The sequence below is a fragment of the Triturus cristatus genome, chromosome 10 (assembly GCF_964204655.1).
Source record: "Triturus cristatus chromosome 10, aTriCri1.1, whole genome shotgun sequence".
Lineage (NCBI taxonomy): Eukaryota > Metazoa > Chordata > Amphibia > Caudata > Salamandridae > Triturus > Triturus cristatus.
Window position 1 is genome coordinate 1051917762 of NC_140593.1, and position 12073 is coordinate 1051929834.

General features: G+C 43.4%; 1 protein-coding gene across 6 annotated transcripts in view; it reads left to right on the plus strand.

Moving 5' to 3' along the window:
• The window catches only part of TNRC18 (trinucleotide repeat containing 18), a 229662-nt gene that overhangs the window by 127870 nt on the left and 89719 nt on the right, over positions 1-12073 (plus strand). For 3 of the 6 annotated variants that reach the window (XM_085629167.1, XM_085629166.1, XM_085629169.1), the window contains 4 exons: positions 179-397; positions 1675-2102; positions 3477-3602; positions 7157-7327. In XM_085629167.1, the coding sequence (XP_085485293.1) occupies positions 179-397; positions 1675-2102; positions 3477-3602; positions 7157-7327 (944 nt within the window). The remainder of the gene's footprint in view (positions 1-178; positions 398-1674; positions 2103-3476; positions 3603-7156; positions 7328-12073) is intronic. The other 3 variants (XM_085629168.1, XM_085629170.1, XM_085629171.1) reach the window with 2 other exon arrangements.

Here is a 12073-nt window from a genome sequence, read left to right on the forward strand (position 1 = left end):
GGCCATCTAGTCTGACTGTATAGGTTGGGGGTGATGACTGATAATGACTGACGCAAACTAAACCAGAAGGACTGTACATCTCAACTTAGGATTGCTGTATTGATTTGTTGCTTTCTGTGGCTGACACTTGGCTTAAAAAAAAGCATTTTAATGTACTTCCTTTCCTTCTGCATGCTAGATTCTAGCTCTGATGAAGATGACGAGGAAGAAACTGAGGATTTTGACCTGGATAGTACGAGGCTTTCCTCGCCGGCCCTGGATGAGAGTGGTCTGGGTCTCCTGGCTAGGTTTGCTGCCAGTGCTATGCCAAGTCCCATCATTTCCTCACCCCTTTCTGTCATTCAGCTTGAGGCTAAACAGAAGGCAAAAAAGAAAGAAGAAAGGCAAAGCCTGATGGGTAAGTCACACCTATTGTGAAATGCTTTTTTCAGAACAAGTTTTCCCCCATTGCTTAAAGGCCATCGCTGGGTGTTCAGTAACCACTGAATGCAATCTTCCCTCATTTTCTCCCCACCCCACTACTGAAAAGACAGGCACCTTAATGGTGGTGCTTTATTTCCGAGTATTATACTCTGTGGGCTCACTTTATAGATATAAAGTTGATAGCTAAATGAAAGCTGAAAGTTACACTGCATGTTCCATGAAATTATATCCTTATGTGCTGCTTATGCAACTGGACTCCCTCAATCCATTGACACCGCCACCCGTCTGAATTTAATAGCAACTCCATTGGTAGCGTCTAATGATTTTAGATGGGTGGATGTGCAGCATTAACGTAGGGAGTTTTAGCTGGGAATTTCCACAACGTTTTTATTGGAGGGATCAGTTACCTATCCAAACTTAATACAGTTGGGTGAGTGAGCAGGTTGATATCATTGTATTGTTTAAATTGATGTAGAGGTGGTCATCACCACATATATATATACACTTGAATTCTCTGGCCAGTCTAATAAGTGAGAGTGGCTGGGATGCATTGTAACTCAGAAGGGAGTAGATAGACGTGAAGAATACATAGAAGGAAGGCTTTAAAGTTATCTCAAGTAAGGGCTTTTCTTTTTTAAGCATTGCGAGAAAAATTCACCTATGTTTGTAAATTCTTTTTTTTTTTTTTTTTACATTGGTATTCTGTGCCTGGAAGTTTTTATTGGTTGCGTGGCGTCTTCAACTTTCTTTAGTCTGCATGCAATTTCCATGTTTGGCTGCCAGATGCTTGAATTATTAGTCCTTTTGTTGTATGACGGCCCAGGAGCTGTAAATGCACAGAATGTTTCATTATTTTAGACTATTCGAAAGTGAGAAAAGGCTAACCGGGCTACCGCTCAATGTGGTAGTGTTTCTGCATTGGGTGAACATGTATTCTACCAAAATACTATTTCTGGATATTGGGGTTCCTGTTTTTTTGTGTGTGTGAAAAATCTTTAAAAACCCAGTGTTCACGTATGATTTAATGCGTTTGTTTGAGCTGTATTATTGGAGTTTTTGTGCAATTTACTTGATGAATTGTCGCTATTCAGAACTTTCCCCTCGTCACCTTACACAATTTAAACCATCTTTTAAAGTATTGGCTATGTTGCAGATGTTGACACTGATACAAATAAACGCCTTGGAATGTTAGACCTACATTGAAGAGTCATCAGCCCTTTTGATCTCTGAATCATTTACATTGATTTCCAGGGACTGAATTTGAATATACAGATTCTGAGAGTGAAGTAAAGATCAAGAAGAAAACGCCACTTGGACTGTTGCGCTCAAGGATATTGTCGTTAGACTCTGGGAGTAGATTGGCAGTGATGCAAAACGAGATTTCCTGTTCAGGGAACATTGATAAAACAAAGATTACTGAGGGTGCAGGAAAACTGAAGAAGCTCAAATGCCCTAAGAGCATGAGCTTTGATTTTGGACTGGACGTGAGTGACGATGACTTGTGGACACGTCGCCGGAGCGAGCGTATCTTTCTTCACGATGCCTGTACTACTACTGCAATGTCACCCACTTTGCCTCCTTGTTCGGCACACATTTCCAAGCCTGGCTTCAGCAGCAAAGTAAGCACAATGAGCCCCAAAAACGAAGGCAGTAAAGGAAAGGACCTGAAAGACTCCAAGGTATGTGATCTTGCTTGCAGAAGGGGAGCTTTGGGGCTATATGTAAAAACGTTTTTTAGACAAAGGCAGTGTCCTTTATGAAAATTAAAACTGGTCTTGGATAGATGGAATATCCCTTGTTTTAACTTCGAAACCATGAATTCAGTTATTTTTTTGGATAGTTATGAGTGGACAAGCGAGTGAAAGCATGATATGAATGGGACTGTATGACCAGATTTTTCCAGGAATACAAACTTGTGCATGGACACTTGTGTAGATGTTTAATTGCAATATTAACAGCCTTATGTGTTGTCTTTGTAGTGTAGACCATATGAGCTTACAGTCTGTGTAAGTATATTTTGACCAACATTGTGTGAGCAGATGTAAGTGGGGTAGTGTCTGACCAGCCACCAGGGGAGTGTAAAGCAAATATGGCTCGCACTCACAAAGTAGGACTTTTTTTTGGTACTTTCAATGGATGTATTATGCTTCTGTTTATCTGAATCGGCCTCCTTACACTTGGAAGGATACAGCATAAGTGCTGTAGAAAGTGAGGGCAATTTTCCTGCTTTGTATGTATAGGTTCGTGTACAACTTGGGAAAGAAAATGCAGTTACATTCATTCTATTTTATCCTATTTTGGGCATTTCTAATGTGCATGGCTACTCAACAGGCCTGCCAGCGCTAATCGATCATAACCAGAATCTGCAACCTCACACAATTACACAAACAACAAGGTATTTAACTACTTCATAAAACTTAGCTCTTCTTTAATCTTCCTCAACACTAAAGGTAGTGAGTTCCATAATTTAGGAACCAGGCAAACAAAAGACCTTCCTACACTCTTGCTTTTGTTTATTTTAGGGACTGTAAGTAAATATAAGAACGAAGAAAATAAAGTTCTCTTGAGAGGTAAGGACAGACCAAGTTTTGAAATGGCTGTGGGCCCTTGTGTAAAGCCTAATGGGCCATACATAAGACCTTAAACTGTATCCTCTTAGAAACTGGCAGCCGGTGCAACGAGGTGCAGCTGAGACCGAAGTATGTTTAGATAACTTCAGGAATATCCGAGCAGCTGCATTTTGTACCATTTTGAAGTCTTCTAATAATACTGAGGACATCCGAGGTAAAGCGAGTTTTCAAAATTCAACTGTGATGGTTCCAGCGCTTGCTCAACCACTCTCCGCGCAGAAGAGGATAGCAATTCCAATATTTTCCTGACCCTGGCTGCTGCGCCACACCTCTCCCTACTATATCTCTTTAAAATGGCCGAATGCCTTTTTGAATTGACAACCGAATGTGAACAGAATGTTAAAATTCACTCCATAAAGAGCATTTGTTTCCGTTGCTTTCTTCCATGTTACTTCTCTTTTCAATTTTTTTTCATTGCTACAGCTACCTTCACCAGAATGGGATGCAAGGATGAAAGAAGTCAACCTTTTTACGGCCATTAAGTGTGCAACCAACTCTGGAGTGGACCACAACCGAAAATATACGCCATCACACTGCCCTGCAACTGAGGTAGGGGACAAGAGTTGGGAAGTGGATGCAGGGGAGTGTCTGTTGATTTCTTACTTGCCTGACCCCTCAGTCTTAACTTTTGAGATGCTCCATTTTTAATTCGTATTCTAAATCCTTCTGTCTTGGTGTTAACGCACATGTGGCTTATCTATGTTTTGAACTGGCTTATCGGACGTGTTTGGCGTACAGTTTATGTTTAGGACCAAGTGGTATTGTTTTGTGTTCTGTGGTTGGTAGAGACACCAGAGTGGTGCACTTGAGAAAACAGGGTTACATAGCATATCTCCATGCTTCCTGCTCAAGAGTTATTACTATAGCAAGAAGTACACCTTGCTAATCAAAAGGACTTGGGAGTGATGGAAATGTGAAATTAATAACTGCAGCACATATGAATATCACTTAAAGAGAAAATGTAGCTTTCTGCATAATAGTAGAAACCTGCAACTAAATTGAATAGCGTTTATAGAGTTAAACGTGTAGGAATTGAAAGGTGTTCTCATGGGTATGCTGGTGATTTGGAAAAGAATGTCTTTTTTTACAAGTGCTATAGATTATGCATCTGCATGATTTGATGGATCAACCAACAGAAGAGTGCATTTGGAGAAGCTGAGAGGAACAACATTTATTTTCGATATAAGGGATGTTACGTGGTGATTGTATTAGTTTGCATACTAGGGCTGTGTGAATTTTTATAAAGAAAACCACAGTCAGAGACCCAAACCTGCTTGGAAATGATATTGGGGTGCTTGTAAAGTCACTAATATCTGAAACCATTGCTTAACTAACAGGATAATTCCCCCAATTAGATAGAGATTTTTAGGACAAATATTTTTATTATTTTTTATTTACAGTGTTTAGTCAAGGTTTGCAAAAATAACATATAACATAATTTCATTGATGCAGACAAAACATATAAAGGAAGTCCCACATTCACACAATCATCACATACTCACAACCACAAATACATGCATACTCATACACTCTAAACACTCGAGCAATTCATCATTAGTAATGGGGTCAAAGATCCAACTCAGTTCAAGTTTATGTGTAAACTGTCAACATAATAAGTAGACTTTCGTGCGTCCTCTTGTTGTGGACAATGGAGATATGCGAAGGCACGAGGATTTCCAGCGCCGATGTGCGTTTCGGTGTCTAACCCAATGTGGGTCACACCTTCATCAGGGCGACCAGGTCAAATGTGGGACACAAAGAAAGATGCGCCTGCAGGGATAATGGAGTAATGTAAGACAATGGGTATCATACAATGGGTATCATACCATGTGAATTAAGTTTACATTAGTCAGAGGGATACAATTCCAACGTAAGCAACGTATTTTAACAAGGGGAATTAAGTGTTAGTAGCGGAAGGAAAATTTACATTTGATCATAAACTGATATGGATAAATCAATGGGAGAAGTGCGCACACAGGAATAGGACAAGGGTAGACAGAAGACTGAGAGAGACTCGCCCAAGTTTGCGTGGTGAAGTTTAAAAGTGTGAATATGGTGACAAGTATTAGCCCAGAAGGTTTATACACAGACATGTGCACAAAATACCTTGATAAGGGGCCTTCAGATAAACTGCAGTAGAAAAAGTTAGTTGAGACCAGCTCAACACGCAGTATCTGAAAGAGTAAACGGGATCTGGGATGATGATCTAAACAAAAAAATGGGGTGGGGGGTGGAACGGGCTCTTGTATTTCCCAGATCTTTTATACCTTTTTTTGCCCCCCTATTTTTTTGTTTAGATCATCCCAGATCCCGTTTACTCTTTCAGATCCTGCGTGTTGAGCTGGTCTCAACTAACTTTTTCTCCTGCAGTTTATTTATCTGAAGGCCCCTTATCAAGGTATTTTGTGCATATGTCTGTGTATAAACCTTCTGGGCTAATACTTGTCACTATATTCACACTTTTAAACTTCACGCAAACTTGGGTGAGTCTGTCTTCTGGCTACCCTTGTCCTATTCCTGTGTGCGTACTTCTCCCATTGATTTATCCATATCCGTTTATGATCAAATCTAAATTTTCCTTTTTCTTCAGCTGCTAACGCTTAATTCCCCTTGTTAAAATACGTTGCTTACGTTGGAATTGAATCCCTCTGACGTATGTAAACTTTATTCACATGCTATGATACCCATTGTCTTACATTTCTCCATTATCCCTGCAGGCGCATGTTTCTCTGTGTCCCACATTTGACCTGGTCGCCCTGATGAAGGTGTGACCCACATTGGATTAGACACCGAAACGCGCATCGGTGCTGGAAATCCTCGTGCCTCCGCATATGTCCATTGTCCACAACTAGAGGACGCATGAAATCTACTTATTATGTTGACCGTTTACACACAAACTTGAACTGAGTTTGATCTTTGACCGCATTACTAATGATGAATTGCTCTAGAGTGTATGAGTATGCATGTATTTGTGGTTGTGAGTAGGTTCTGATTGTGTCGATGTGGGACTCCCTTTGTTTTGTCTGCATCAATGAAATTGTTATGTTATTTTTGCAAACCTTGACCAAACACTGTAAATACCAAAACTATTTTTCCTAAAAATCTTATTTAATTGGGGGAATTATCCTGTTAGTTAAGCGATGGTTTAAGATATTAGTGACTTTACAAGCACCCCGATGTCATTTCCAGGCAGGTTTGGGTCTTTCCTGACTGTTGTTTTGGTTCTCGCTCCCCTGTCCGACCTGCCTGCTATCCGTCCTCAGGGGCCCCTTTTGTTGTAGTGGTTGAATTTTTATAACGGACAGCCACTTTTCTCAGTATGAGGTTTCTGCACCGATCAGCAGCAGTTTCTTACTGGTAGATTCCCACCTGCGAGACATCCTGGAGCTTGTAACTGACTGGCCACAACTCATGCTTCACAGCAAGCAGAGAGGCAGGGATTCCTTGCTGTGTTCTGGAAGGGGCGAGACCTTGCTGAAGGGTACGGCAAAGAAGGGGACACAGTTAAAGTTGCTGGTAGAAGATTTGCCGGTGTGAGGGCTCAGAAGAAAGGATGGCGGCTAAGTGTGCTCGTCAACTGTAGTCCTTTAAAGAACCAGGACTGGTTTACCATTACCACAAAGCTCTGCTAAAGAAGAATTTTTACTTTTTTTGTAAACCTTTGCTCAAGAAGTTTAGATTTGTGATACTTGGGAACTCTATACCTCTATTTTAAAGCCAGTTTGACTACATTAGGTTGAGATTTCCTTGAACATTCTTTTCAATGTTTTCAGACATTCCCATTTTCAGGGATCCTGGGAGAGCGGCTTTTTTTTCCGTTTTGGCAGTTTTCAGTTTCTTTAATGACCTGGGATAGTGAAGGAAATCTAGGTGAATGAGGTGGTGGTATAAGTTGTGGTGGTATAAGTTGCTGTGGTATTTGCGCTTCTTGTGCAATCGTTCTAGCCAAGAGCTTCAATAAATAGTTGTGCAACATGCAACAGCTCACTTCTTTCATTTTAGCATGTGTTCATGGGGTGGTTCTCTGGATTTGGTGTTTTTAATTCCCGTTCATCAGCACCTTAAGCTTATCGTCCATCAGGATTTTATCCTCTTTATTTCAGCAGAGAAAAAAAGAAAAAGATGAGCTCTCGAAGTCATCGCTTTCACCTTCTGCCTTGTCACCACCTCGCATTTTAATTGCTCCTTCTGAGGTTCGAATAAGTCCACTCAGCCCACTCACTTGCAACAAGAATAAAAAAGTGAAGGCGAAGCCAAAGGAAACGAAAAAGGAGGTGAGATCAACTATACTAAACAAAGTAGTATTTTATTTCAATAAAGGCATATGCTGATGAGGCTCTCGTTGATCTAAGCCTATGACTAGGTGATGAACACTAATGGTTACATGAGCAAAGACATTTGGCTTGTGAACAAAGTTAGGCGCCAAGGAAGTTTGCCAAGCCATGTTTAAATACATATTGATTAACCGCTCTTTGAGCACCAGAAAAGATCATTTTAAGTCCCCATTAATGTTCAGGGTAGCCTTTCTGGGGCAAAAATCACTAGCTGTGCATTATTCACTATATAATGATGCAGCTCGGAATAGCATCCCATTTTTGTAATAAAAGTGTAAATGCAGGCTCCTGCCATGCCGTGAAAAAGTTAAACCACAGCACAAAAAATCCACACTGTGGAAGCCTCTTTAGGATGTTTTTTCCAACTATCTCTTTTGGCAAAGAAAGTTTCTTCAGGATGTAACCTAGCACCGTTGGCAGACGATTTGACTACCACAGCAGGGATAACTAGTCTTTGGAGCTCTGTTGAACAGTCAGTATGAGGACAGTTGTGAGCTTCTGTGGATAGTCCTGTAGGAAATGTGCGGTTAACCCTTTCACCGGGCCATGCCAGCTGTGTGATGGACATGAGCACGTTTTAATTCGAACAACCTAAAAGATTGAAAGACACCAGCATGCCATTTCAGGCCATCACGTCATGGCTGTTACCAAGCACCAGTGTTTTCTAAAACCCCACAACACTGATTAGCAGTGAATGGCCGAAAAACAGGCTGGTTGAATAAGCGGAATCGAAGATTGCAAATAATTTCAGATCAAGTCGATACATTCACGGTATAGTTGCTAGATTTACAGGAATGTCCCTCGTTCATTACAATAATGCCACAAAAAAAAACACAGCTGCCATTTATGCATAGATGGAAAGGAAAATCGGCCTCCTTGATTGAAAGTACATTTTGTAGCCTCGAGTGCCATATTGAACAAACTAATCTTTGGGCTCTGACCCCTTCCCATTTTGGTGCCACATGGACTCACAGAATATCCTTCTCAAATGAAACTGTTTCCAACCCTATTCTTATAGTGATTTTTTGACATACCCTGAATAACCACCAGAGTTCAGCTCAAAAGTACTGTTGACCATATTTTTGTTAGCCAAAAAAAGATGGTTTTGGAGTCAAATATGATGGTAGAAATTTGCAAATGAAAAGTACTCTTGTACTTAAGGCAGTTTTAAATGGCATTCCTGCACCGTTAGATCGTACTAAAAAGACTGAATCGGGGCAAGGCTCTCCCCAGAACTACCTCCTGGGTTTAAACCAACTGATTCTGTTCTTTCCAAGCGCCACCTTCCAATGAAGCTGAGAGGGAATGAGACGCAACAGATTTGGGAAGATCACCAAACAATCTCCAAACATGTATGCAATGTGTAGTATTTTAGGGTTTATCAATTTTTTTTTTTTCTAAATCTTTATTTAGTTGTATAAAGATTCTTGCAAAGATTACATGTAAACGTAATAAGGCGACTTCTGATGCGATTTGATGGGACTGCAAGGCAGAAGTTGCTTTTTTTCATGAATTTATGGTTAATGGGTATCGTCAACCTTAAGAGGGACTTTGATTAGTTATATGGCTGTCTGTTACTGCAGGCAGCTGAACATGAATTTGCATTCTTATTGTAATATTTCAGCTACTCAAGGATTGTTTTAATGCCAGAATGATTTTTATTTTAGGCATTACAGTTGGTTAGATTGTCATATCTATACATGCAGCTGTATTACTTGCTAAATCTGCACATGGGCAAACCTAATAGTCTGTATCAATATCTGTTGAGGACATTGCTTTAGGGTCTGTAGAAAGCTGGACTATAAGGTCAACTGTGCAAATGAGAAACTGTTCATGGACTTCAACCACGTTTCGGTTCTGTAGTTCAGTTTGGAGTACCCTAAAAGATGATTAAATGCTTTAATTTACGATTGGCTTCTGCTGAAAGGAAATATGATGTGGCTAGCTGAAAGTGTGCAAAGATTTATAGAAGGCACAGACAAACGACCCTGAAGTAATAACTAGAACCGATGTGCCTTTGCTAATCTCCTGATTAAAAAGGTTACATACCTTGTGAACAAGGCTTGCATGATATTTTGAATAAGCGGCTGAATAGACTTTGGCAATTAAAGTCCAGAAATTAAAGAAATGAGAATCGTATAAGGTTGTACAGGAAAACTTTCATTTGAGTTTTAATTTTGTGGTGCGATGTGGTCTTTTGCACTTTGAGGAAATCAATTAACCCTTGGAGAACCTGGCTGACTTACTCCATGATATGGGTGGTGTGAGAAAGTGGGTTTCTGTTGCAGTAACCCCCCCCCCCCCTTTTTTTTTGCCTAATAGCTGATGCACTTTTCCTTGTTGTGCCCTGGGCTCCTGCCAATCAGGTGCCCAGGGCCTGTGTTCCTTCCCTAAAATACAAACTCCAAATTGACAAACCCTGGCCACATGTCAGCCCCTAGTAAATGGTACCCTAGGTACCCAGGGCCTTGTGACCAGGGAAGGCCTCTAAGGGCTGCAGCACTCATTGTGCCACCCTTAGAGGCCCTGTACCCTTACACACACACACTGCCTTTGCAGGCTGAGTGTCTGGGCACAGGACAAAACAAAGAGTCGACATGGCACACATCTCTGTGTGCCATGCCCATCACCTACACTGCCAAGGCATATGTCAGCCACCCCTCTGGCTGGGTGCCTTATGCCTATGGTGTGGGCACAGGAGCAGGAGCCCTGTGCCCCTACAGTACCCAGGTCCATTCCTGGGCACTGTAAGTACAGTGCTGCCAGATTACAAGTACATGGTGCTGAGAGCTCGTCAAACACGAGCTCCACAGCACCATAATGGCAACCCTGAAGACTGGGGAGTTTGGTCTCAAACTTCTCAGCACATTAAACCCGCACTGATGCCAGTGTGGGATTTAATGTACTAAGCACCCCAGAGGGCATCTTAGAGATGCCCCCTTACTGCTAACCTGCAATCCACGTCTGCTCTGAGGCTGCCCAGGCTGCCACACAGCAGACACGTTGCTGGACCCCTGGGTGGGAGAGCCCCTGCTCTCCCGGGCCTGCAACAATGCATGTCCTGGGTGAGGTGATAAATCTCCTCCCCCAGGATGAGCCAAGGGAAGCTTCAAAGGCATGCCGCCTCTTGGAGATTCCCCAGGCCTCTGCAACCCCCCACTCTGGAGGGAAGCTTGGCCGGAAACCCCATACAAGGACAGGGAATGTGCCAGCCTGCCCACCCCACCCCTCAGGTGGGGGAGGCGAGGTGAAGCACATCTCCGGGCTATCGCCATCTTGAGGATGGGGGGCCCTACCCTATCAGGATTAGGCTACTGCCCCCCTCCCACAGGAGAGAGGCAGGATAGGGGGTGTACCCACCCCAGGACAAGGACCCATTGGTCCCTGGCCTTCACCTACCTGTAACGCCCCTAAATCTAGTATTTAGGGGCACCCTGAACCTTCCTTCGACAGATTCCAGATAAAAAACTACAAGAAGAGCAAGAAGAACAAGGACCTGCCCTGCAGCTGCTAAAAAGAGAAGACACCAACTGCTTTGGCCCCAGCCCTACCGGCCTGTCGACTCTCGAACCTGCACCAGCGCGGCATCTCTCGTGGCCAGCAACCTCACCAACCCCGGAGGACCTGGCTACCTGTTGGCTCTAAGCCCCTGGGTCTCCCATGAGTAGAGGCTCTACTCAAGAAACCTATTTTTTAACCCTGGGCAGCAGCCCGGAACCGCGGACCCAACACACTCTGCACCAGCCAAGCCTGGCCAGTGCCGGAGTGGACAAAGACCCTGAGGACGACCCCACGGCGACTGTGACCCCGAGTCCGGCACCCAAGGACCCCCCTCGACATTCCGGAAGAAGCCTGCAGCCTCAGAACAGAGTGCCACCCCAACCGCGATCAACCAGAGGGTAAGATTTCCGACATCAAAAGGCACCCCTGCACCCGGCGCCCTGCGGCCCCCTGTGCCCAATCCCGGGGTACCCACCTAACCTACAACTACCCAACTTACCTCACGAAGTGGTGGTGGCACCTGAAGCATCCTCGTCCCCGAGCCTGCAGCCTTTTTCCAAACCGGAACATTCCCATTGATTTCCATTGAGCGCCCGAAGGCTCAAAAGCACCCTGCACCCAGCCGCCTGAGTGGCCCTGGCAGTGCCCTCTCTACACTAACCTACTTCCCCACTTGCCCTGAGTAAGTGACCAGGAGCCCAGCTCCCACAGCCGCGTGGCTTGCCAGACAGCAGCCACCAACCAAGGCCCCCCTATCCCTCATAGGATAACATTGGGCCTAACTCTCTCTGCACCCGGCCGTCCTGAAACCGCTGAGGGTGAACCAACTGTACCTACCTGACACTGGGGGACCCCTGAGTCCATGCCCGGAATTTCAACTCTACCAGTCGAGTACTTACCCGTAAACCGCTAACTTCGTTTTCCTCATAGGGTAACATTGACTGACTTTTTCTTCAAAAATCTTCTAAGTGTGAACTTTTCAAAACTGCAAAAATTCACCAAAAATCAGCCAAGTGACAAAAACGAATTTACTCACCTGCTCCTAGGTGAGCTCCCAGTGCTGGATCTTGGTGCCCAGCCCTGACTCTGAAAAGTGTTCACAACTATACTTACCTCTAACTCATTTTTCTCCCATAGGAAACCATTGTCTGCTTTTCTGTGAAATTTCTTCTAAGTGTCTACTTT